Source organism: Eretmochelys imbricata, chromosome 20, assembly GCF_965152235.1.
Source record: "Eretmochelys imbricata isolate rEreImb1 chromosome 20, rEreImb1.hap1, whole genome shotgun sequence".
In the NCBI taxonomy this organism is placed as follows: Eukaryota; Metazoa; Chordata; order Testudines; family Cheloniidae; genus Eretmochelys; species Eretmochelys imbricata.
The window spans coordinates 14,644,983-14,670,881 of record NC_135591.1 but is presented as its reverse complement, the minus strand read 5'-3'; the positions used below and the strand labels follow the sequence as shown (position 1 = coordinate 14,670,881).

The following is a 25,899-nucleotide window of genomic DNA, read 5'->3' as shown; positions in this document are numbered from 1 at the left end:
AGCTAATGTGAGGAAGATTCCTAATGTGAAGATAAGGCCCAAGCTTCCTCAACTGTATATTAGCAGTAATTAAAGGCTGACAGACTGCCAAAATCTCAATATAGAAAGCAATTAGACCCCACTACAAACCTTCTCCCTTCTAAACCTCAGGAACTAGTGACATATTTTAGGACTGGCTCATAGTTTTTGGCTATCCCTCTATGCAAGAATGATGTCTGCCAAAGGGGTTCACTGGTGGGTTTTTAAGTGGCTGAGGAGCCCAATTCGTGCCCTGCAGATTTTCCCAAAGAAGTGACAGGTGTAATCTTGGAGGAGACAGTTGTTGGCTGGACTGTTGTACGCTTTCTTTCCTCCTTTGTTGCTTCTCTGTCTCATGAGCATGTCTGTTCTCCTCAAAGTGAGCTGTGGCTTGGTGTATGGGGTGGTGCCGCTATGTTCTATTTCGTGCTGAGTCCTCTCACTCTGTTGGGTGGATGCCTCCCTTTTTAAGGTGTACTTTCAGTATGTCTTTGAAGCACTTCCGCTGCCCTCCGCGAGCCCTTCTTCCCTGACTTAACTGAGAGAAAAGAGTACTTGCTTTGGGAGGCAAGTGTCAGGCACACATACACAGCGGGCAGCCCAGCAGAGTTGGTGTTTCACAACCTGCACTTCCATACTGCTGATGTTGGCTGCAGAGAGAACGCTGATGTTACTGCGTTGGTCTTCCCAGCTGATCCTGAGAATCCTCCTCAGGCAGCGTTGCTGGAACGACTCCAGGCATTTGAGATGTCTTCTGTAGGTCATAGTACAGGGGTCGGCAACCTTCGGCACGTGGCCCATCAAGGTAATCCACTGGCAGGCCATGAGACATTTTGTTTACGTTGACCGTCTGCAGGCACGGCCCCCCCACAGCTCCCAGTAGCCATGGTTCGCTGTTCCCAGGCAACAGGAGCTGCGGGAAGCCGCAGGGACTTGCTGGCGGCTACTTCGAGCTGCAGGGGGCTGTGCCTGCTGATGGCCAACATAAACAAAATGTCTCACGACCCACCAGCAGATTACTCTGATGGGCTGTGTGCTGAAAGTTGCCGACCCCTGTCGTAGTAGATCAAAATAGCAATGGTAGATCCATATAGGAAAGATCAAAAACAGGGGGGGATCACATGAGGTTAATGAACTTGCGAGCAGTGATCAATACTGATGTGTTAGCCACATGCAGTATTTTGAGTAGAGCTGTGAGAATGTGTACAAAAACCAGAAATCATGTGAAAACTGTCTGGTTTTGTCACAAACAAGAATCAGAGCATGTTTTTAGAGCAATTCAGTCAAGTTGTTAAGACAGACTTTGGCTCAATTTGTGGCTTCACAACGACAGCATATAAAGTTTGCAGGTCTGATACAGAACCAGAGGAAACTCTGTAGGGTTTTCACTGAGTTTGTTCACAGCAACCCACTCAAATCAGAACTGACAAAACATTACAAAGGCTTAGAAAGTGAAACTACTATGTTTTCCCTACAGCACTGATTCTGGTTCCGAAGAGAAAGGATGCTCAACTGTTGTGGATCAGGAATAACCAGAAACAGTAATCAGAACAAGGCAGGCGCTCATGATTATCTTGGTACACTCAGCAAAAACAAAAAATTTAAAATCATTAGAAATCTGGCACCACATGAGATATTCCTGACCTGGTTCTATTAGCTGTGCTGGCCTGCAAAACTCTGCTTGCAGCACAACCAACTGGCATTGCAGGTGTGAAATGCGTGCAGTGGGACCGCTCACAGTCAGTACCCCGTAAGAGGGAAGAATGTTAATACCCGCTTTTAAATATTAAGCCCTGAGTAAAGCACATATCAACTAATACTCCTGCTAAATCTGCATCCCAATGCATTGTGGAAAGCCCAGTTTCCAAGCAGGGGTACAATCTACTTGACCAGTATCCAAACTAATTACATTACTGCAGCAGGTTTTCATTCCCCACTCCCCTCTGAGATAGATATGGCATCAGAAACCGCAGAGAAAGCACAATTCTTAATGAGAACCTACTCTATAGCAGTTAACAGATAAAACAAACTCCAAAGCATTACTGTATATACAAAACCTACAACTTTCTCCTTCACAGCTGCCCAATGAGAAGTGAATGGCTTAACAGTCTACATGAACGCTTCCCTGGAAGCAGAGGTTCAAACTCCAGCAGCATTAGATTCTGTATACTTCTTTTGGACAGACAAAGGAATAAGTTCTAAGATGATCTTCTTTTGCAGATCTCTCTGTGCTCTGTAAAAACAAAGAGGTCAATAAAAAGCGCAATGGTGGGGTGTTGCCTTGGTGTAGATAGCCAAAAATATACCTCCCAACTACGCTGTCACGGAAAACGCTGCGGGGTCCCCTGGGTCTTTTAAAGTGCCCCCCGAGCCCTGCTGCCGGAGCCCCGGGGTAGCAGCAGCAGGGCTCCAGCAGTGATTTAAAGGGCCCGAAGCTCCGCTGCACTAGCAGCGGCCGGAGCCTGGGGCCCTTTAAATCGCCCCTGAGCCCTGGGGCTCCCAGCCGCCTCTGCAGCGGGTAGCTCTGGGGGTGTTTTAAAGGGCCCGGCCCGCCTCTTCCAGTCAAGACTCCGGGGTACTAGTAAGTCCTTTAAGTTACTTTCACCCCTGGTGTGGCCTTGTACTTGACGCCAGGTATCCGGGAGTTTGATTGCAGGACACATACCCGATGTGGCTTTAGAAAATGTCCCAACATATACATCATCTTTCTACATCAGTTCTGTTGGCAGGACTTAAATTTAAAGATGATCTCTCGATTTTAAAGCCTCAAGAGGTGGTCTACAACCTCAGCATAACATTTCCAATATTGCTGGTGCGTGTGAAGAAAATCCAAGCAATGGTTTGTTTGGAGCCAAAGTCAGTATTTTACTGATTTTAATTGCTAAGGCATCTTAAGCAACTAGTATGGCTGGAAAAACCTGATAAAGGATTACTTTGGAATAACAGTTTACCAGAATGGATAGCCATGTTATAAAGAGAATCATCATCATCATCATCAAAGGCTTTTAGTTCCCTCCTCACTCATCTCTGCAGTTACCTCCTCACTCATTGAAATTTGGTAGTAAGATCACATCCCAATACAACAGCACTGCAAACATATATCCCACTTATCCATTTCTAAGAATATTCCTTGAATTAATAGCTAGACAGGAATGCAATGTGATTTCTTTTAAACTACTTAACTCCTTGTGCGTCTATAAATATTTACTTCATGCCACCAGGAGGAGGAGGCTACAGAACTGACTTCTAGTTCAAAATGTAGCTGTTCTGATAGTGTTATAAAGTTAACACTCTCTACAGCTACATCAGTGATGTGTCTGCAGCAGTCTCCATGAGCCCCTTTGTTTGGGGCACCAAGATTTATGGTGCCATGTGTGTGACCACACAGACTGGGCAGACATGATGTCTTCAGTAACACAGTAGCTAAAGATATAAATAAAATTACATTTCTGAAGCACCTTTCAGGGAAAATCAACATGCTTTACGCGCACACACAGCGCAGATATGCTCAGAAAAGAAGACTCCATTCTTATAAAATCACAGCTCTCGACCTTCAAACCTGCCAATGTGACAAGCCATCAAAATGGGTGAGAAATGACTGAAGAGTAGAACACCTGGGATTTGTGTACATCATGCCTTAGTTGACAGACTAGAATGTTTCTTCACTATAAAACTTCTTTACAAGGATGTTTTTTGACTGTGTTAAAAAAGCCAGTTTTGCTGGACTGTGGTGTGCTTGGCACACCCATCAGCCTATTCCTATACTTTCAAAAGTGGCCTCTGGTCACTGGTGCTGCAGCCGCCCCTATAGTAGGCCTCTTCACTCAGCCCTTCATAAGTGGGTTGAGGAGGAAGTGATCCCTGCCCTGGGTCTCTGTAGGAAGGGGGGGGCGGGGCGGAGAGGCCCTTTCAGTGTCATCGAGTTCCATATATTTTACTATATTGTTATATTTAAGTTTCCATAGCAAATTAGCTCACAGACAAGTTCTCTTACTGCTAGAGCTGCAAATGCACTCTGAAATGTAGGGCAAAGGTCAAACGGCATTCTCTCTACCTCCATCATCATCAGTAACAAAAAGCTTCTCTCACAGTACATATTTGGCAGCAGTGGACCATGCCAAAGGCAGAATGGAATCCAGCTCAATCTTAACTTGTTTTTGTCAACAGGACAGCAGATAAGGGCTCAAGGACTCAAAAGTAGATCCAGTATGGTGTGTAAGAAGGTGATACAGAGATTCACTTTCCCATCTGTAACTGTACAGTAAGATCAGTACTACATTACAGAAATCTCAGGGTTCCACCTACTTTAATGCATCATTATTGCAATGGTGCAAAAATCCTTACAGAAAACACCGCAAAGTTGGGGAAGCCAATATCCTTTGTATACGGAACGGGGGAGTAATTTTACACAGTCAATCAGAGCTGGCTTTTGCCAACTTTAGGCAGGAATGTAGAAGGGGAAGAGATAGCAAATACTAGGGGTGTCAAAGTCACAGACCTTTTTAGGGATTTTGCAATATACAACCCGACCACCACCATCTTGCAAACAGTCTGGAGCACTTAACTCCCACTAATATCAATGAGAGTTCTGCATGTTATGAGCAGCAGGCTGGAGACCCATGATTTAAAAAAAATATTTTTTTTAAATACTGGTAGGCTTGCTATCTAATAAACAAATTATTCTGAAGTGCAGTTACTGCCCAAAATTCCTAGTAGCATGTCCTGATGAGAAGATGGCAGCCACCATATTAAAGTGCAGTCCCTGATTAAAACCTCAATAAGGAGAAGGGAAAGAGACTTGTTCTCCTAGCAAGAACATCCTATTTCTGGTTATTTTTTATAGTTTGTTTTTGTTATTAAAAGCTGACTTTTTCAGGCGGTGATTGACATTGAAGTTTCTTGACATGCCCACGGTAGAGTCCCATTAAGCACATTGGTATCTATATTCTCATTTAGAAAAGGGGAATTCAGGCAGCTTTTCAGACCCACTTCTATTTGACAGACAAGCATCTCTGCCAGTACAGCAGGCATGCTTTAAATGTAAAGCCAGAATAGTATTCTTAAAATTTGCAATGAATACTAACCATAGGAATGATTAAGTTTCACAAAATACAGGAAATGTTGCTATTAAATATTATTTAAGTCTTTAATTATACTTTAAAACAGGCATTTTATAAAAAGTAGTTCTATTATAGTGCTTTGTAGTTAAAGGTCTGTCAACATTTCCATTTTAAACCTTCATTTCTAGGGGGTTTATAATGTGGTCATAAAAATTCATTCTAGGTTGGAACTTGGCATACAGGGACTCAGCCTAGAAGCAATTTTTTTTTTTTTTATTATTATCCAATTTGGTTTAAATTGGTTTGGCTGTTAAGTTATAGGTGTGTAAAAATAAGTTTACTGGTTTCAGATGCCTTTTTCAGCTTATTATTCAAAATTTTAGCTTCCACCTGCCCACTTCCAAAAATAAATTTTCAGTGAAAGGTGTGACATGTTATTTCACTGCATTGACAATACAAGAGTTCCAATTCTAAAAAAAAAAAAAATCAATGCAATACTGAAAAACTAAAAGAACTACTGTAAGCAAGAACTACGCTTACTATGAGCTCTCAAGTCTCCAAGCGTTAACAGTATACAAATGTACCATCGACCACTTTGTGCTTGGTATGTAGGAACTGGAAGTAGTAGGGGTCTTAATCTGAAAGAAAATACTTCTGTAAACCTGCATTCCAGTAACATACTAGGAGGATTTTAACCAAGATGTTTCTCTGTAGAATTGTATTTCTTTAGTTTTATTCAGCTATGGCAGTTTCAAACAAGGATAAGTGAGGTGGGAGGAAGACTGAATTTATCCTGCTAGGAATCTCTCAAGGTATCCTCGGATGCTTCCTTGAAGAATTTGTTTTTTTAAATGCTAGCAATGAAATTACAATTTATGGTTCAGATCTTTGAGTCATTTAGGTGCAGCAGCAATACAAGAAGAGCTCATGATCAACTATACTATACATGCACTGGGCAACAAAACCCATGCAAAAGAACGAAAGCTTGAAAATGGAATGAAGTTTTGCCTCTAAACTGTCATATGTTTTATTCAATTTTGACCATTAATATCCAGAATTCTGACGAGGGGACTGTCAGCCAAATAAAGATTTTAGTTAGCGAACATCACTCCAACAGGCTTATTGACACTTAGGCCTTGTCTACATCACACAGTTTTGTCAACAAAAGTCAGCTTTTGTTGAAAAAACAGGGGAAGTCTGCACACTGCAATGCTTCTTCTGCGGACAAAACTCTCCTGCTTTGCTGACAAAATAAAACCACCTCCATGAGAGGCTTAGAGCTTTTTGCGGCAAAGTAATATTGACAAAGCGTCAGTGTAGACGCCGCACTTGGTTACGTCTCTATAATTGGCCTCCAGGAGGCATCCCACAACGCCCATCTTGACCACTCTGGTCAGCAGTTCGACCAGCACTCTGGTCAGCCCTGCACCCAAGTACACAGGCATCCATCCCTCCCCCTTTAAAGGCCTGAGGACCAAGTCATGGATAAATAGGTCGAGTTAGAGGACGATGTAATGCACACAGCAGGGTCGTCCAGTAGCATGGCAAATTGAGACCTCTTTTCCACTCGAGAAGGGTCTAGCCCAGGGATGTGCAAAATATGGCCCGTGGGCTGGATCCAGGCCATCTAACATTTGTGTCGGCCTGCCAGGCTCTTTGGCTGCCCCCTGGTGATCCCTGGCCCACTAAAAGTCCCACGGCACAGCAGGGCACTCAAGCAGGCTGCTTGCCTGCCATAGCCCCACACCGCTCCCGGCATGTCTCTGCGCGCCCCTGGCGGGGGGTGGCTCCATACACTGCCTCTACTCCCAGCACCATCTTCACAGTTTCCATTGGCCGGAAACTGGCCAATGGAAACTGCGGGGGCAATGCTTGCAGGTGTGTGTAGCGCACAGAGACCCACTGCCCCCCTCCTCCAAAGGGGCACGCAGAGATGTGCTGGCTGCAGCTGCTTCCGGAAGCGGCGTGGGGCTATGGCATACAGGCAGCCTGCCTGAGCCCTGCTACGCCACTGGCCGGGAACCGCCTGTGGTAATCACCTCCCGGCCAGAACCTGCACTTCACACCCCCTCCCGCGCCACAACCCCCTGCCCCAGGTCAGAACCCCCTCCTGCACCCAAACTCCCTCCCAGACCCACACCCTCTCCATTAATATAATAGAAATGTGCGGCCCGTGACAACATACCAAAATTCATAGAGTAGCCTCCCTGCAAAAATTATTGCTCACCCCTGGTCTAGCCAGTCCAAGCAGTCAGTTTCTGGTGTGCATGATATGGAAGATGAGAGCTCTGATAAGGGATCTTTTTTGAGCTGATGCTGTTCAGTTATATGAGGTAGAGCTGACCTTTGCTTTGTATATTCTAGAAGAGGGTGAAGGGGTAGAAATGTACAAGACTAGCTGTTTTCGCATGTCCTTCACATTCCTCTGTACAGCTAAACAGTGTTAATGCACACAGATTTCATGGGAATCCTCCAGAGAGTTCTCTAGGAAAAACTTTCCTGGAGGTACTTACCAATCCTCTGCCGAAGATTCCTTGGCAGTGCTGCTTTGTTCCTTTCCCCATTCTAGGAAATTTTCCCGTGCCAATCGGCAATCACTTGTGCAGGGTGTGTTGTTAACTGGTATTTAATAAAAACAAACTAACTGTCTGAAAGATAAGCAATCTTTATTTGTGTCTCCTACATGTGGTTGTTGCTGCTGGTAGTAATACACAGTGTCAATTTGATCATTTGCTGCCTGCAAATCCTGGTCAGGAATCACCACAATTTTCATGCAAGGCAGCAAGTTAACAAAGCATGGCAGAGTGCTGTATAGCAGTGGCTCCCAAACTTGTTCCGCCGCTTGTGCGGGGAAAGCCCCTGGCGGGCCAGGCCAGTTTGTTTACCTGCCGCATCCGCAGGTTCGGCTGATTGCGGCTCCCACTGGCTGCGGTTCGCTGCTCCAGGCCAATGGGAGCTGCTGGAAGCGGTGCGGGCCGAGGGACGTACTGGCTGCAGCTTCCAGCGGCTCCCACTGGCCTGGAGCAGCAATCGGCCGAACCTGCGGATGCAGCAGGTAAACAAACTGGCCCGGCCCGCCAGGGACTTTCCCTGCACAAGCGGCGGAACAAGTTTGGGAACCACTGCTGTATAGAAAAAACACATTACTGGGGCTCATTGTCAAAATGGTGCCTCAAGGCCTCCCTGATTCGAATAGCCCCCCATTGTGCCTCTTTAATAGCCCTGGTATCTGGCTGGTCAAATTCAGCAGCCAGACGATCCGCCTCCATGCTCCACCTGGGGGAAACTTTTCACCCTAAGCCTCACAAGTATGATGGAGTGTGCAGCAGGCTGCTATGACCACGGGAATATTTTCCTCTTTTAGGGCTAACCTACCATAAAAGCAACACCAGCGCGCTTTTAATCTGCCAAAGGCACATTTTACGGTGATTCTGCACCTGCTCAGCCTATGAAGCGCTCCTTGCTGCTGTCCAGATTTCTTGTGTCAGGCTTCCATGAGCCACTGGAGCAAGTGGTATGCTGGGTCTCCCAGGATCACTATGGGCATTTCAACATCCCCCCCACTGGAATCTTCTGGTCAGGTAAGAAAGTCCCTGGTAGGTACATTCTGTATAGGCCATGGTTTCTGAGGAGGCATGCATCATGCATCTTCCTGGACCACCCTGAATTGATGTCAATTAAATGCCGCTGGTGATCCACAAGCGCCTGCAATACCAGAGAGAAGTACCCCTTTCTCTTGATGTACTATGTCGCAAGATGGTCTGAGGCCAAAATTGGAATATGCATGCCATCTATCGCCAGTTAGGGAATCCCATTGCTACAAAGCCATCCAATATTTCACACACATTGCCAAGAGTCACAGTCCTTTGTAGCAGGATGCAATTAATGGCCCTGCACATTTGCATTACTGCAGCCCCCATGCTAGACTTCCTGACTCCAAACTGATTCACGACCGACTGGTAGCAGTCTGGAGTCGCCAGCTTCCAAACAGTGATCGCCACATGCTTCTCCACCGAGATGGCAGCTTTCATGTTGGTGTCCCTGCTCCGCAATGCTGGGGAGAGCTCCACACACCGTTCCAGGATCATGGCTTTCCACATCCTAAAGTTCTGCAGCCACTGCTCATCATCCCAGACCTGCATAATGATGTGATCCTACCACTCAGTGCTTGTTTCCCAAGCCCAAAAATGATGGTCCACTGTGTTCAGCTGCTCCGTGAATGCTAAAAGTAATCTGGTGGTGTTTCTTTCCATGGCACATAGCAGGTCAAGCAACTCTGATTCCTGTTCAGATTGGGTGCTCATGATATACTACATGACCACAACAGTAGAGAGCAGTGTGGAATCTATCCTTTCAGACAGAGATGGCAGGCACACAATAAAAACAGTGGCCATTGAAAAATGCCACAAAATGCAGTCAGAAATCCATGGAATGCTGGGATGGAAAGAACTTCACCGTGGAACATTGAGCCTGCAACCACGATGCACTGAGATCCACTCTGCCTTCCCACAACTCCTAGAGGCAGAAGGTGGCGAGTAGCACAGTGGGATAGCTACCCACAGTGCACTGCTCTCTGTCGATGCTAGAGCACTAATTGTGGACGCACTCTGCTGACAGAAGGAGCGTTGTGTGAACATGCACATGTAATTATACCAGTTTTTGACTGTCGGGTAAATTTATATCAACAAAACTCTGTAGTGCAGACAAAGCCTCAGTCTCCTCTCCACAAAAGCCACTCTCCTTGATCAGTGTATCTTTATTTTAACTCCAGTCCTGCTCTGTTATAGAGATGCATGGTAATGACTCCACAGTTAGGGCTGGGTTACAAATGGGAGTAAATTCCTGTTTTCAATAAAAGTAGGTGGACAACTGGAGTGAAGAGTCAGAGAGTTAGTTTTTATGTCCTTAGAATTTTCTTTGTAATTTCTGTTTGCCTTATCTTCATAAATTTTTATTGTTGATAGAGACCTCTTAAAATTGCCAATCTACACAAAATCTGGTAGAGAGGTGGACCCTGAGGAGAACCGGTATAATGGGAAGCTGTTTTTTAAAAAAATCTGGATTCTGGGATATTTTTAGTTATTAAAGTTACACAGATTGAACCTCTCTAGTCCGGCACTCTGGTCTGGCAACATCCGTGGCCCGGCATGATTTTAGTTAGCTGAATGTCCGCTTATCTTGGGTGGGGCCAAGTTTCCCACGGTCCGGCAAAGTTTGTTTACAGCTGCCAGTCCTGGCTCTCAGTGTTCTGTGCTGTTATTTAGCTCTAATTTACCCCTAAATATGTCTTCTAAGACACCAGTAAGCAGTGGAAGTGCTGGTAATGCTGCTAAGCATAAGCATGTGTCAATATCGATACAGCAAAAGGTAGAATTGTTGCAGAAATTGGAAAAGGGCACATCGGTACGTTGTTCTGTTTATTCACCTCAGCAAAATAAAAATAAAATGAAACCTGCTCGCTATAATACTTTATTGACCTCCCGTGGTTCGGCAAATTCTCAGGTTCAGCACCGGTCAGGTCCCGAGGGTGCCAGACAAGAGAAGTTCAGCCTGTAATTGAATGCTGCTATGTGCTGTGCACACATGCCTGATTAGTTGATTGGGGCCAGTTGCACAGAGGCCTTATTGATGAGCCCAGGCACATACAACCTTCACCATGAGGAGCATGTGTCTCATGTTTTATTCTATCCACAGTTGCTGATGGGTAAGGTATTCTCCTATTGTACTCTACTACCACAGGTCTGCCCCCCGCCTTCTCCAGTTAAACACTTCAAAAAACCCAAGGAAATTAATCTACAAAACACTTCATTGTTCAGGCTTGTCACTCACACACTCTATGCCTAACACAAACCCACACAAACACAGAACTGAAAAATTAAGACAAGTAGTAGTATTTACCCTCTCTTCCTCCACGTTGTTGTGTACAACTGCTTCACAATGGAGTTTCTTCTGTATAGTTAGTCTTAAGATTTCCCTACACTGGAGATTTCCAGCCATTGATGTATCTGCACCTGTACAAATCCTACTGTAGGCAGGCAAAGCCGTTCTTTGCATTGGTGCAGTTCGCCCCCTACTCAGAATTGGGATAAAATGTGCTGGTGCAGACCGTAGTTTACACTGTCTACAGTGATGGTTTACACCAGTGGCTGTCATGGTGGCTGGAAACAGCACATCTCCAGTGCAGGCAAGGTTTTAGCAAACTACATATTCTATGCCACTGGAAATGCTGAAGCATGGAGAGGACAGCCTGCCACTAGAAAGCCTCACAGAGAGAGAAGAGAACCTTTTTTCTCTTTAATATCAGAGCTCGTATAACAGGAATAATCTATATTCATTTGTATTATACAGGCGATAAAACACACCTTAGCTTCAGTTCCACATTTAGCCAATCACAGAAGCCATTTGTTGCCTCGTATATTACAAAGCAATAGAGATTTAAGGGATAATGGTCATAGTGGCAGAGTATACAAAGCAATAAACTGCTTTTGAGGTTGGTTAAATGCCAAGTGATGCTGTGGCTTCAATGCCATAAACATTATTTCTATTATATGACAAGATAAGAGGATACAACAAGCCACAAAGAAGAAAAATCATTTTTCTGCCCTCATGAAAGTTCTGGGCTTCTAGTTTCTTGGACTTTCCAGGGACATCACCCCAATGGCATGGGCTTAGAGGGGAATAAACCCACCCTTAATTTAAGAATTTAAGACCCAAACGATGGTTTGAGGAAATGGCTTGTATAAATGTGATGTGATGAGATTCTGTAAGCGGTGTGTCACTTAAAAATGAAACATTCTGTTTTTCGGGGTGGTAACAGACCAAAGTCCTCCTTCTTGTAGAATATATTCAACATTATCACACCTCCGCTAAAACAGCTCTCTAGTTTAGGCAACTGTTATGGATGAAGCATATTAATAATGATCTTCTTTCCGTTATAACCCTTCCTAAAAATCCAAAAACTGTGCAACCTTCACAGATATCATTATAAAGCAGGTGGAAGTAGAGGGAGGTACATTCCATTATCAAAACACACACACACCCTCCCCCCAACCATTCCAACACACACCATTTTGCACCATCAATGATTCAATTCCACTTTTAATCCTGAATCTTGGAAGTGCTTTTAATAGGTAGCTAAGTATTTTTACATATTTTTATAGAAGGTGAAAACAGGCACAGAAATTAAGTGACTTGTCTCAGGTCACACTAAATCAGTGGCAGAATTGTGAGCAGAATCCATGCCTTCCTCTCAGACCTTTGCCCTAGATGTCTAAGATGCTTAAACCTGCTAAAATCTTCCCTTTTATTAATGAGTCAGTGCTGTATCATTATACATTTTTAGTCAATACCTTTCCACTGTAACGACAACATTAAAGTTTATTGCTAACATTTAGTTCCAAAGGGTGTAGTTAATCACAGAGAGTGTATTTTAAATGGGGTTAGAAGACTATTTTAATAATCATTAGCTAGTGCATGACACCTTCCCCAACAGGACCTTCTGGATCCGTTTCACATTACACACAACAAAAGCCTTACTCAAGGCACAGCTTTGCATCTACTATAATCAATACAGAGACTAACATGCTGCTTTATTTTCTTCATTTCCTTCAGAGAATGTTGCAGCCAAGGGACACATTCTTGTTTGTTCAAGAGCTCCTCTTTCTGGCAATGAGGGAGAGGGTAACGGGGTGCGGGGGGGAGTGTCACCTGTCCTCTTAAACAAGAGAAACAAAAACAAAAAACAAACCAACCAGATAAACGACCTTGAGCAGAATCTTTTTTTTTAAAAGTATATGCAGCACATTTAGCACTCAGCTGGGTCACATCAAACTCACTGTTGGGAAGTAATCATGTACAGAATCCAAAAATAACAGCCATTAAAGACCTAGCAACCAAAACATGTTTACATACCCACTGCAAGCTCACAAGTTTTGATGATATGGTGAGTATAGTAAGATCTTCTAATCTATTTTAGGTATCCACTCCCTTCACCTGCCCTTACCACAGCATTTTTCGAATTTCTATACAGAAGCAGTGGAGGGGAAGGGAAAAGGAGCAAGAAAGGAAGTAAAGTGAGAGGCTAGTCACAACCACATAGGAAAAGAAGAGCCAACTGACAACTCATAAGGAAGTGATGGACTTCTCCCTTTAGCAAAAAAAATTTTGTGACTGGCTTCATAACAGTTGTTCCAAGTCTGCTTTTCAGAGCTATTTGTGTTGTTCTGCTTTCTCCTGCTCATATGCTCTTTAATGCAGTGTTTCCAAATGGTGGGTCACTGAAGATCATAAATGAGTTCTGAACTGCAAATAAGAACACGAGACATAGCTTGTGGCTGTCTGCCCAGGGTCATATTTGTGCACATGCATGGATAATGAAAGTTTTAACCTGTTTGGTCAGTATAGGTTGGCACCTTTCACCACCATTATATTTATGTTTGGTCTTTAAAATAGTATGTATATACTATTTTAAAGACCAAACATATAAATACAATGGTGGTGAAAGGTGCCAGCCTATTTGCTATTCATGAATGGTGAGCAGAGCCCACCTGCACCTAAGGGCCCATCCTAGGTTGACCAGATGTCCCAATATTAAGGGCTGTGTCTTATATATGTAACTATACCACCACTCCAGGGGCAAGGGGGGAATGTTCCAATTTTTCACACTTGCTATCTTGTCACCCTAACTCACCCCCTCAGTTGAGAAATGGGTCACAGGACGAAAGATCAACTGATTCCATGGGACAAAACAAAAACAAAAAAACAAACCACAGGAATGGGAGCATGATTCAAAGATTTAAAACAAGGGAAAAGACTGGGGCATGTGAACAGAGAACTCCAGGCAGCACCTACCGCTCTGCAAAGGAGTCAGAGGACGCTATCCAAAGGAACGACGACCAGCTATGCAAGATAGTCACATATAGGGACCCCACAGTCACAGAGGCTCCCTGTCAAGCTTCCCCCTTCTGGTATGACAGAGGGACAGTTTTGGACACTGTCCAGAGGGCGCTAATGAGGCAAACTCATGGCTTTTGGAGATCACAGACTGGGTGTGTGCATAAGAAAAGATGTGGGGGTAAAGTGCAGCTGGGGGCTCTGGAGGAGCCAGAAAGAGAGGCTGTAACCTGGCACACTGCAGGTAAGTGTACCAGGGTCTCTGACAGGTGCCTGATGTTTAGAAAGTATGAACTGCAGCAAGAAAAGCCTCATCTTCCAATGTCCCTCACCCCTGACCTGAAGGGACAGTCCTCCATAGTGGAGAGAAGAGCCCTCCCTCACATCCATCCATCCAATCGTTGGCCTCTGCTGCAACTGGCAATAAAGGGAGGATCGCTGTCATGCTGTGATGGTGACTTCTATAACCTTTCTGTTGGGAGCTGGACTGAGACTTATTTCATATAGGATATTGAATGTAGTTATTAGCTTCAATATTTTGAGTTGCAAGTTCTTTGGGGGCAGGAATTGTCTCTATTTCCTTGGAAAAGGACTAGTTAGTACAACACTGTAAGCAATATAATCATGTTATTAACAGAATCTTGGACCCATGTTTTCAAACTTAAAGTTGGGCATCGAAATAAAAAGAAGCCTGATTTTCAAAAGGTGCTTTCCCCCCCCCACAGCTCCCACTGATTATATCAGGAGTTGTAGGTGCTCAGGACCTTTGAAAGGTCATGCCACTTACCTAGCTGCCTACACAAAGATTTAGGTGTCTATCTTTAGCCAACCACATTTGGAAACAGTGGTCCCGATTCTTAGGCAACTTGGGGACAAATTCACCCATGGAATAAGTGAGTGCAATTATAATGGAAGCCACAGTTGAACTGACCCTCCATATTTGATTATATGTTTACCATATTTGATTATATGTTTACCTGTTTCCAAACCCTTTTGATAGAAGGAATCTAGGTAGCTGGTCAAAGGTCAGGGTCTGGTGCCAGAAATGGCAGCACATGCCCTCAGAATTTGACCACTGAAAACAGTCTGCCTAAAAGGATGGTCCCCCAATTTCTACTATAAAAATCAAGTTATTAAAAGCTACCAACCAATCTTATATACAGCCGGGGAAGCGGAAGACTGCTGGCCCTGTATTTCCTTGTTTGCATTGATTAAAAGGTTGTCTATGGAGAAGTGAACTTCAGCTGACATTATGGCCTCCCTAAATACATTCAAAGTTGGATATTCACCTCCACATCCAGTCCCAGACTGTTGAATAGCACAGAGAAACAGCAGACAACAGCTGCATTTCACTGCAGAGGTGGTTGCATTTTAGCGGTGAATGCCATGCTTATGGCTTGAAAACCTTCAGCGTGAAGTGCTCAACCGAAAAATGATTAAAGGATCGGAAAACATGCCTTACAGCAAAAGATTCATGAACTCGATCTATTTAGCTGAACACAAAGATGACTTGATCAGAGTCTATATCTATCTACATTGGGAACAGCAAGAATAATAAAGGGCTCTTTAATCTAGCTGAGAAATAGATCAACAAGATCCAATTGCCAGAAGTTGAAGTGGACAAGTTTAAACTAGACATAAGGTGCACATTTTTAATAATGAGGGTAATTAACCATTGGAACAATTTACTAAAGGCTATGGTGGATTTTTTATTACTGGAAAATTTTCAATCAAGACTGGATGTTTTTTTAAAAGATATGCTCTACTTCAAACAGAATTAAATTCAGGGAAGTCCTATGACTTGTGTTATACACATGGTCAGACTACATGACCACAGTGGTCCCTTCTAGCCTTATAGAGTATGCATCATTCTGTTGGGCACAGGCTGTCTACTACTGTGTTTGTACAGCAGCCAGCACAATGGGGCTGCATTCTTGATTGGCCCTTACGCACTGCCATAACAAAAATAATAATAATTGGTGTAAAGTTAACATTTCAACATTAAAAATCAAGAATTGACAGAATTACACACAAGGAGGAGGAGGAGGAGGATTCTCCTTGAGCAATGAAAGAGAAAAGCAGCCACCCTTATATCTCATTTGGGTAGGTTTTTTTAAATTATTTAAATAAGTTTTGGGTTGCCTCATTTGCTTATGAATCTGATTTTAGAGTTAAATAACTGAAGTCTTCATGTCAGTGCTCAGATACAGCAAGTACAGTTTATGATGACTTGCACAATTTCAGGAACAAAGGAGAGAGAAAACAGGCTACAAAATCAAGTCCACATAAGGGCAGAATAAAAAATGCATCAGATTAGACTGATACTAGAAATGTTCTTAAGCAAAAAAAGACTAAAACACAGCAACTGCATTTGTTTTTAGAAAAGGCAAAGTACTTTGTGTAGCGGAAGAATCTAATCCACTAACCAAGTAGCTGTATCAAAATATTATCATGTCTTAAAGCACATGCCTCAAGGGTACAGAATTATCCCTTTCAATGTTCATCATGAAAGACCCGAAGAGGCATTAAATTTTTTTTTTTTTTTAAAAAAAACCCTAAATTATGCTGTGGGGGTTCATCCAGGGAATTAGTTATGGCTCCCAAGTGTGTCAATCATAATAGTTTGGCAACCCATTTCCCTGACTGTGACCATTATGTAACAAAGTGGATATGAATCACTGAAGATCTGGTTAAAAGCCACAAACCATTTAGGGGCATGCCTGTTCACCCCTTCTGAAATTTTTGAACCATAACACATAGGCTTTTAATTCATTAGCCAACAGTAACTACGGTAAGGAATTTATGTAGGATTTTACCAAGTCCCCACTTGAATGGCTCAATAGTTCATATGTTTTGTTTTTTAAAGGAAAAGTGAGAGTTGCCCAGATGGTATGGGCAATGGGCGCTATAAAGGATCAGAAGGCACTAGTGTTTTAATGAAGGGAAAGTGACACTGTCTGTTCTTAGAGGTTTGTTTTGCATTAAGTCAGACTTCAAGGAAACACTAAGGGGTGGGGGAAGGAGACAGACTTGTCATGGACATTTACCAGCCCAGGCACAAAAGTCTACTCACCTGACCTTTATCACATGAAAAGAGGTATTTTACTCATTCATGAAAAACGAACAAACAAAAACACTCAACCCAGGTGAGTGAGCAAAAAGAGTTTTGCAAGGCTGCAACTAACACTAGCAGGTAACCTATGGAGGAAAAAAAAATTTTTTTTTTTAAAAGCTCAAAATAGAATCTAGCAGTTTGGGGTTCACATAGCAGCAGACCATCAACTGTCACATTCTCAGCTGCCTTACGGAATATGCTATCACAGCTAACTCATCCTGACAGAGAAGGAATATCTGTCCTTTGGCTAAATAGCCTTGAATGAATGTGTGTAACGCTATCAGAAAACGTTAACTGGAGATCAGCGTGTTGTTTCTGGGCTGCGTGGGTCTTATGAAAGACACCAGCAGAATAACAATATGGCACAAAGCAAGGCAGATTTCATTACTTTGTAGTGCCTGCACTTGCTCATAACTTGGATTTACACACTGCAAATCCTCCGATCTGATTACCTTCAGTGATCATGTAAAATGCTGGCTCTAAACTCTTTGCCTCAGTGATAAAAACAGACACTTTGATTCACAACAACACATTCACAATAAAGTATACTGTAAAAGTACCTGTCCACAGCCGGGGGCATTGCACACAAACGGCCTGTCGTCTCCCATATTTCATATAGCTGGGCAAAGCTGAGGAGAAAGGAAAGAGGGATGGAAATTGTTAAATAAGCTAAAAAAATTCAAAATATCAGGAGCAGAAGCTCTTTAAAGGAATATAATTAAGTAAGACTGCTGATATGGGGAAGAAGGGGCTTTCTATGCCCCCTAGATTACATGTACAGAAGAAGGAATTAATCCAGTCTCAGTTAAAGTCTTAATTAATGTGACCCAGTAATTTTTGCATTTGCAAAGAGGAAATTTTGTCTAATAGTTAAAGGAGGAGCCATGACAGCCTAGTCTACTGGTCAGAATAAGGGACATGTAGTCAGCACTCCGGGGTTCCATTCCTGGTTCTTTCATGGCCTGGCCTCAGCAAGAGACTTCCTGCTCTCTCCATTTCAGGGTATGTCTACACTGCAGCTGGGAGCATGCTTCCCAGCATGGGCAGGCAGACATGGTAGCTCTGCTCAGATAAGTACACTGAAGGTAGCAGAGTAGCCAGGGGCAGCACAGGCTGCCACTCGGGCTAGCCACCTGAGTACAAACCTACCTGGACCCCTGGCTATCTCAAGCTGCCTCCCTGTGCTAGTGCGTGTTTGTCTACCCGCACTGGGAAGAAACCTTCCCAACTGCAGTGTAAACATACCCTCAGTATTCACCCCAAACCCCCACCTGGAAATGGAGACAGTACCGACATGTCTCACAGTAGGACTGTAAGAAATAATAAACATTTGCAAAACACTCCTGTATCCTCAGATGGAAGGTACTAGAGAAAGCAAAGTATTAATCCAATTCTTTATTTTCTTCATTGATTTTTAATACAGTATACAAAGCACGCACGCGCACAACACACACACACAGTAACATTCTACAGAAAAATGTGTAACCCAGAAGCAGTCAGATAAATCGAGTCTGTTCTACATACAAGTTATATTTTCAATGGGAGAGAACTAAAATTTGTCATTTAATTAATTAAGGGATTATAGGAGTGGTGCCTCCATTTTACAAGGCAATAATCTGGCTCCCTAGTGGGTAAACTACATGGCTGATGGCAAGGGTAGTTTATCACAGATTATAGCCAAGGATAACAAAGCACTCTGTCCTATTACGCTACAAGTGAAGCTATTCTTATTAATAAAAAATAAGAGTAAATAAAGTAACCCCCACCACCTCAAATTCTAGAAATAATGGTTCCATCCACCCACTGATATTTTTATAGCTAGATTTTAAAAAGCTATAATAAAGAAAATGTTATCTCTTCAGGGGGTTTACTGTGTGAACGTGTCCTGACTGTTCATGTTGCTTCTAGCCTCTCTCTCTCAGTTACGCTCTTGGCTGTAGAAAGCCGACATGCATCACTGGAGCCAAGAACAGAAATGGAACCAGGATGCAGCCAAAATTAGTTCATAAAAAACAACACACACTTTTTTGTTTAGATTTTAAAATTTCTAACCATGTAAAAACACCTCAGTAGCACTGAGAGGGTGGAGAGAGTTATTTTTCGGAACTATATGGAAAGTACTCTAGTGGTGCAACAAAACAAGACGGGGTGGGGGGAGAGAGATGTGGTGGGTTGGGGGAGAAGTTTGCATTTTAATTGGAGCTAAAGATGGCTTAGGGGTGTAAAGTAATAGCATATCTGAAAGGACTGATGAGATGTGGTGCTTTTCTCTCCCTAGAGTGCTTGATCAAATCTGGCCCAAGTTGGTCCTGGCTAAAAACTGTTCCCATCAATAGCTGTTTAGCAGCCCGTGTGAAATGAGTGGATTGCAATTCTGATCTTTCTAAAGGGTATCTACAAAGTCTTCTATCACAATTTGGACCATGTTTAGATTTATTAAGCAAATGAACTCTAGGCCCTATATAAACATGAAAAAACAATGGGTAAATAGCCTCCAAACAAAAATATAATGGACTGACAACAAGGGTGCTTCATAATTTGCACATAAATAAGGCTAACCACAAATATTAGCCCCCACACACCTCCCAGAAAACTCAGAGAAAGTTAAATGGGCCTTGCAGAGTGCACTGAAGGTTAACAAGCTCCAAAGATCCTAGAAGAAGCAAACTGGCTTGGGATTTCGTTTGTGGTTGGGGAAGGAGAACAGTTCCAATGCAATGGCCCCTCACAGAAAATGCCCTGCTAGCAATCCCTCCCTCAGAAACCACAGGACTATCAGCTCAGAGGCATCTACTGATCAGAAAACCCCCACAAGAGACGCAGCTGGAACACAAACGCTTAGGACTTTATAAATCAACAGTAACATCTTAAATTGTACCTGTAAATTAATATAGATCCTGGAGCCCCATCACAGCATGAAGCAGGAGTTTTCTCATGGATCTGAAGATTATGGCCTAGAGAGCTCCTGACAGTGATCTAATCTCGACATGGCAAAGGCATGGTAGATAACAGCAAGAGGAGTATCTAAAATATGTCAAAAGCCTCAACAAGCGCAGACTGGGGGGGGAGAGAAGACGACAAACCAGTCTCGGCCACATCTGTCTAAGCTTCCAACTCAGACCTCAAATTGTTAACTTGAGAAACCAAAAGGCAAGTGAACTCCCTCAAATCAAGGGGGCTGATCTCCACCACTTCTTTGAGTTGCTAACCAAAGCGTAGAAACATCACCACAATCTTCTCCAGACTGATCTTCAACCATCTAGCCCTCGTTCTACGCCTAATCTCATTCAGGCATTGGGTAAAATCACTCATATGCATCAGATGACCCCACAAAACAGAGATATAGATATGGGTGTTATCAACAGCATATTGAAAGCAGGGTAAGTCCATGCTTCTTTAAGAACTAACGTGTATACGAAGTCTTCAAACAGGAGGAATGTCAAGGTCAGATGCTGCAGTAACATGCGTGTCTGCCCCATGCTCATTCACTCAAAACAATTCTCTGAAATCTAGAAAGAAAGGAGCAAAGTGACCAGACAAACTCCATCAGCCCCAGCTAAGGACCAGAACCATCACCCCAGAACCTTGCAGTCAGCTGTATCAAAGGAAGTAGATGGATCTAAAAGAGCCAACATTGTAAATTTATCTTTGATTTCTTCCTTTAGATGGGTAATGCAACGGATGCTGTTTCTGTACCATAACCAGATTGGAAATCTAACTGGAGTGAAGGAAAAGTTAAGACTCCCTCCAAATCTTGCTAGAATTGCTTTGTCACCACCTTTCCCAGAAGAGGGTAAAGTTTGGAACAGGATGGTAATTTGGCAGGACTATCAGTATCAAAAGATGGTATACTAAGACAAGACCTAACAATTGTCTATTCAAAGGAAGCGGATACCCTGTTCTCCCAAAAGGATGTAATGGTATCCACCAAGCATAGTCCCAGTATATCCAGCTGGTTTTTACAAACAGAAAGGACATTGGACTGCATGTTGGTCCTAAGACCCCTCAGTACCTCCAGACATTAGGTCAGTAACCATTTTAGTGTGGTCTATAAGACTCAACCCAAAACTGCATGTCAGGTATTCCAGATTTCTAATCCCTGGTTAGACAATGACTTGTGTGGTCTTTGACAAGTTGATTCCCATCTTCATGCCTCAATTTCTCCATTTGTAAAAGGAGATACACTCTGTGAAGAAAGGGTGGTTAACAATTAATGTTTAAAACAGCACTTTGAAGATGTAAACTGCTATGATTGCCAAATCTTCAAGCTGTCAATCTCAGTACCAAGGATTGTATGCCTATGGAGACTATGCTCCCCTCACATAGAGGGCTAGGGGTTAGGTACACTGGTGAGGCAGTGTACGAGGGGAGATTGCATTGTCAAGACAGCCACGGGGAATGAAGTCCTCTGTCAGTCCAGTGGTGAATTTCATCAGCAATTTTAAACAGCAGGTTTTGGAGCTATTAAACCATTGAAGAAAGAACAATCATGTTGTGATAACAGGTGAATGGCAGACAAGGAATGGATGAAAGGTGGCATTAGTTATCCTTTCAAGTTTTGCAAAAATCCGCCTTAAAAAATGGTGAAGCTACTGACTGGTGAAAGGGTGAAGATGGTTATAAAGTCAAAACTTTAACACAGTTTGGGGTTTTAAATGGAGCGGCATGGTGTACTTAGCTAGGAGGAGAAGTGATTTTATTTTTTCTAATAAATTCTATTATATTTGCAGGATAATAGGAAGGGCTGCTCTAATTTACAAGGCAAAAATCCTTACTTTTAATTAATGTAATGTCAAACATCTGTCACAAACAGCTTGTTTCCTCCACCAATACTTAAGATTTTGGTTCTCTCTTCATTTGGTATTTATGCTTCCAGTTCACGTAAAAGCTGTTTAAGACATTTTAAAAAATGGATCAGCAGACACTCTTGGGGCTTGATAAAACTAATCAAAACTGGGGGGGGAGGGGGGGCAAAAAATAACAAAACAAAAAAACAACATTTCAGGTTTCCCCCCCAGACACTTCTGACAGTGTAACAAGCAGCTCTGTTTAAAAATTTGAGACTTGTGCGCTATGAGAATTGCAGTTAACTGATCTTGCAAGATATTAGGAGGATTCATTTTGTCCCTCAAAAACTATTAACTGCTCACTCACTAAGAACAATAACCGGCATGTAAATACATGTACAGAGATTTATATCACACTTAGTCAGGATAAATTGCTTCAATAAACTCTATTCTTAAGAAAAAAGGCAGAACAATCAAATGATTGGATACTGGGAGAACAGCATTTTTATTTCTTTTCCCACAGCCCCAGGACCATATTTTGCTGTTTTGATTATTTTTAGCATGTTTGAAAATGCAACGTAAAGCAAAGAATTAGATTATTGAATCATTCTTTAAAATTCTGTCAGTGCACTTCTGAAGAGCATCTGCTACCTCATGGAAAGTTTGGGGGGGACCCCAACATTCTACTGAGAAAAAGCTTCTGCTTCCAGAGCCTGTATATTTTCCTATTCCCACCCCTCAGATCCTTAAGTAGTATATGAAAACAATGGCTTTGTTTCTGAGTTTTTCCTGTTCCTTAAAGGTGCTTATTCCCCCACTGACAGTCAACAACTTAAATATCATCATTTCTAGAGCAAGACCATTACAGTGTCACAAAAGGATTTATGAATCTTCACAAGAGGAGTTTCAGAGTAACAGCCGTGTTAGTCTGTATTCGCAAAAAGAAAAGGAGTACTTGTGGCACCTTAGAGACTAACCAATTTATTTGAGCATGAGCTTTCGTGAGCTACAGCTCACTTCATCGGATGCATCCGATGAAATAAATTGGTTAGTCTCTAAGGTGCCACAAGTACTCCTTTTCTTTTCACAAGAGGAGTGTAGACAACAGTATAATACCTCACCCTTCTCTAGAATGGTTCATCCAAAAAATTCAAAGTTTGCAAAAATCAATGCTGAATTGTGGGCATTTTTTCTGTGAAATATATGGCTCTCCATTCTTAGAGACTGTTTGTTATTTTTGATACAGAGATGAATGAGAAAAATAATTTAAAATGGTTTCTGAACATGCCAGAAGGCCATGTCATCCATTCAATATCAGGCTTACACAGAAGATGTGTGTTCCTGATAATATTGACGATGAGCCAGACACTTTCCAAACAGAAATAAGGCACAACCCTGACTCCAAGGAGCTTACAACTGGGGCCCAATTCCAAGCTCTGCCACTGACTTGCTCTGTGACCTTGGGCAAGTCACTTCCCCACCATGTTTCTCAGTTTCTCCAGCTGAGAAGTGGAATTGATGCTTACCCACCTTTGTAAACACTTTGAGAATTGTGCATGAGGAGTATTACCACTACATTAACTACTTTTTTACACTAGATAATAAAGTTATAAATTTGGCTACACAAGGAAATTTAACAAAGCAAAACCTTCCTAAATCAAAATAATGATTGAGAGACTCCTTGCACATTAACACAATACAGCAAAGATAACAAACACACAACTGCATCACAAAGTGCACTCCGCTCATGTATTTGATATGTGTAATATAAAAATACTTTACTGCTTGCCATATTGAAATATATTTTGTGAATAATGAAGGGTTATTAAATGAAGACCTCCCAAACATTCATATTATATTTTCAGGAATTTCAAGGTAGACCATTGGGATTTTTGGAAGAATTATTAGATTTGTGGATTAGTAGAGTGAGAATTAGAAAGATTCAACTATATTTAGATTTTCCAAAAATTCAGAGTCAGGAGTGTAAATGTTTTGGTACAGGTGTACCTATTTTGTCTGTCTGCCATACCGTGATTACTTAATACACTATAATTCAGTCACGAGGCCCAACCAAAATGTGCTTGAATAACTCATCTTGCCAAAAGTTTTTTAAAAATGTTAGGAACTAGAAAAAGTCAACCAAATCGAAGTATCAGATCGTGAATCACAATAGGACATACCTATACCACCACACAGACTTGCTTTGGAACTGGATCACTTCTGAAGCATTTGACATCCCACCCCTGAAAATCTACAGTAGGACAGACAGACACAGCAAATGCAGCACAAGAACCTGCGAGACAGCCTTGGAGGGAGGAAATTCCCTCACATAAGTGACATTAACAGTCCTAAAGGCTTTGATATAGCTTGACAGGAGCTAAACAAACTCTCATGCTTAGCACTTTTGTAGTACTGTAGGTTATATCTTCAAAGCACTTTAAAGAAATGTGTTAATCCTAGCAACACCCACGTGAGGAATGTGTTCTCCCATTTTAAGGAACATGTCTAAACTAGGATGCAAAGGTATATTTGTAAAAAAATGTTAGCTAAAACATTTTAACTAATGTGTTTGAAAACTTGTGTAGACAGGGCAAGCTGCATGTTAACATGTTACCTGGCTGTGACGAATCCTAGTGTAGACAAGCCTTTATTGGGGGAGGGGGAAAGGCGGAGAGGTTAAGAGTTTTGCCCAAGGAATTAGAATTCTACTCCGGGTCCCGTGCTCAGGTCCCCACTTTATCTCCCAATACTCATGAACAAGGGAAGAGGTAGGTCTTTTTAAAACACAGCTGCAGCTAGCCTTGGTTGGCTCTGGACAACTCTTCTCATTGTTCACCTTGTCTATATTTCAGGGCTGGTATACACTAATACTGTAAGTCGATCTAAGTTACGCTAGTTCAGTTACATAAATTACGTAACTGAAGTAGACATAACTTAGGTCGACTTACAGTGGTCGCTACAACATGCTATGTTGATGGGAGACACTCTTCCATCAACATAGCTTCTGCCTCTTTAGGAGGTGAAGTACAGAAGTCAACAGCAGAGCACTCTCCCATCGACTCAGTGTGTCCTCACCAGACCCACTAAATCAACATTACAGCAGTGCTCATTTAGCCAGTAGTGTAGACATGGCCACTGATTGCTACATCAATACAATTTTTAGGTGGGGGTTGAGTAAAGTTATATAGTTCTGAGAACATAGACTACACAGGTTTTTCAGATGTCTGCTTTGCTTCCTACTTTGCTTCAGAGGTTGTTGTGTTAATTGTTTTTGCCCCAAAGAAAAGAAATGTCTGTATGCCTCACAATGAAGGCAGACAGAAATGGGAAAGTGGGGAAATGGTAGGTTCTGTGAAGAGGGAATGGGGTTGAGTCACGATGCAAGGGAGTCAGAGGAATAAGGATTGGGTGCTCCCTATTCAAGGCCATAGCCTGTCTCCCCACACAGGATCCCCTGCACATAACTTGCCCCCGTCCCATGTACATCCCTGGCCTCCCACAATGCGATCAGTGAATTCCCCTGCCACCCTGCACATCCCTCTCACTTCCAAGTAGTTGAAAGCTGTTTCAGATAAAACCCCAGGTGCTGAGTTCCCTTAGTAGTTGTTTCAGTGGTTTTACAACCATGATTTTATCTAAAAAAATAATTCTTTACCATTTTGCTGTGAAACACTCACACAAAAATTTAGGAAACAGTGAAGCTAACTATATACAAACCATCATATGTGAAGTTAAAGAAAAAAGTACTTTTGTCCTTGTCTACATTGGTCAAAAAAGGTGTGTGTTTTTCAATTAAGTTAGCTTTAATGGATTAAGCACTCCTCCAATACCTGTGCAGACAGAATTTAACACCTTTAAAACTGAATAAGTCAATTTACATTGTTGCTAGACTCTGCTTAAGCTAGAGCACAATTAACCGAAACAATCTTGTCGAACATTGTTTACACCAGTAGTTCGTGTACCCCTGGGGGTACACAGGTCTTCCGGGGGTACATCAACTCATATAGATATTTGCCTAGTTTTACAA

At 42.5% G+C, this 25,899-nt stretch overlaps 1 protein-coding gene and 1 long non-coding RNA gene across 3 annotated transcripts in view; both read right to left on the bottom strand.

Annotated features, from left to right (window-relative positions):
- The window catches only part of LOC144277922 (cyclic AMP-dependent transcription factor ATF-7), a 93,448-nt gene that overhangs the window by 46,359 nt on the left and 21,190 nt on the right, over positions 1–25,899 (bottom strand). Inside the window, exons 1-2 of one of the 2 annotated variants that reach the window (XM_077838943.1) lie at positions 19,964–20,280; positions 17,646–17,714 (exon numbers count right to left, since the gene is read on the bottom strand). In XM_077838943.1, coding sequence (XP_077695069.1) covers positions 17,646–17,693 — 48 coding nt within the window. In that variant the 5' untranslated portion in view covers positions 17,694–17,714; positions 19,964–20,280. Of the gene's footprint in view, positions 1–17,645; positions 17,715–19,963; positions 20,281–25,899 lie in introns of those variants that run through there. The other variant, XM_077838942.1, reaches the window with a different exon arrangement.
- On the bottom strand, positions 12,438–17,162 carry LOC144277923 (uncharacterized). Its single transcript, XR_013348493.1, has 2 exons — positions 17,044–17,162; positions 12,438–13,379 (listed from the first exon to the last, which is right to left on the bottom strand). It is a non-coding gene; the product is annotated as an uncharacterized LOC144277923 (long non-coding RNA).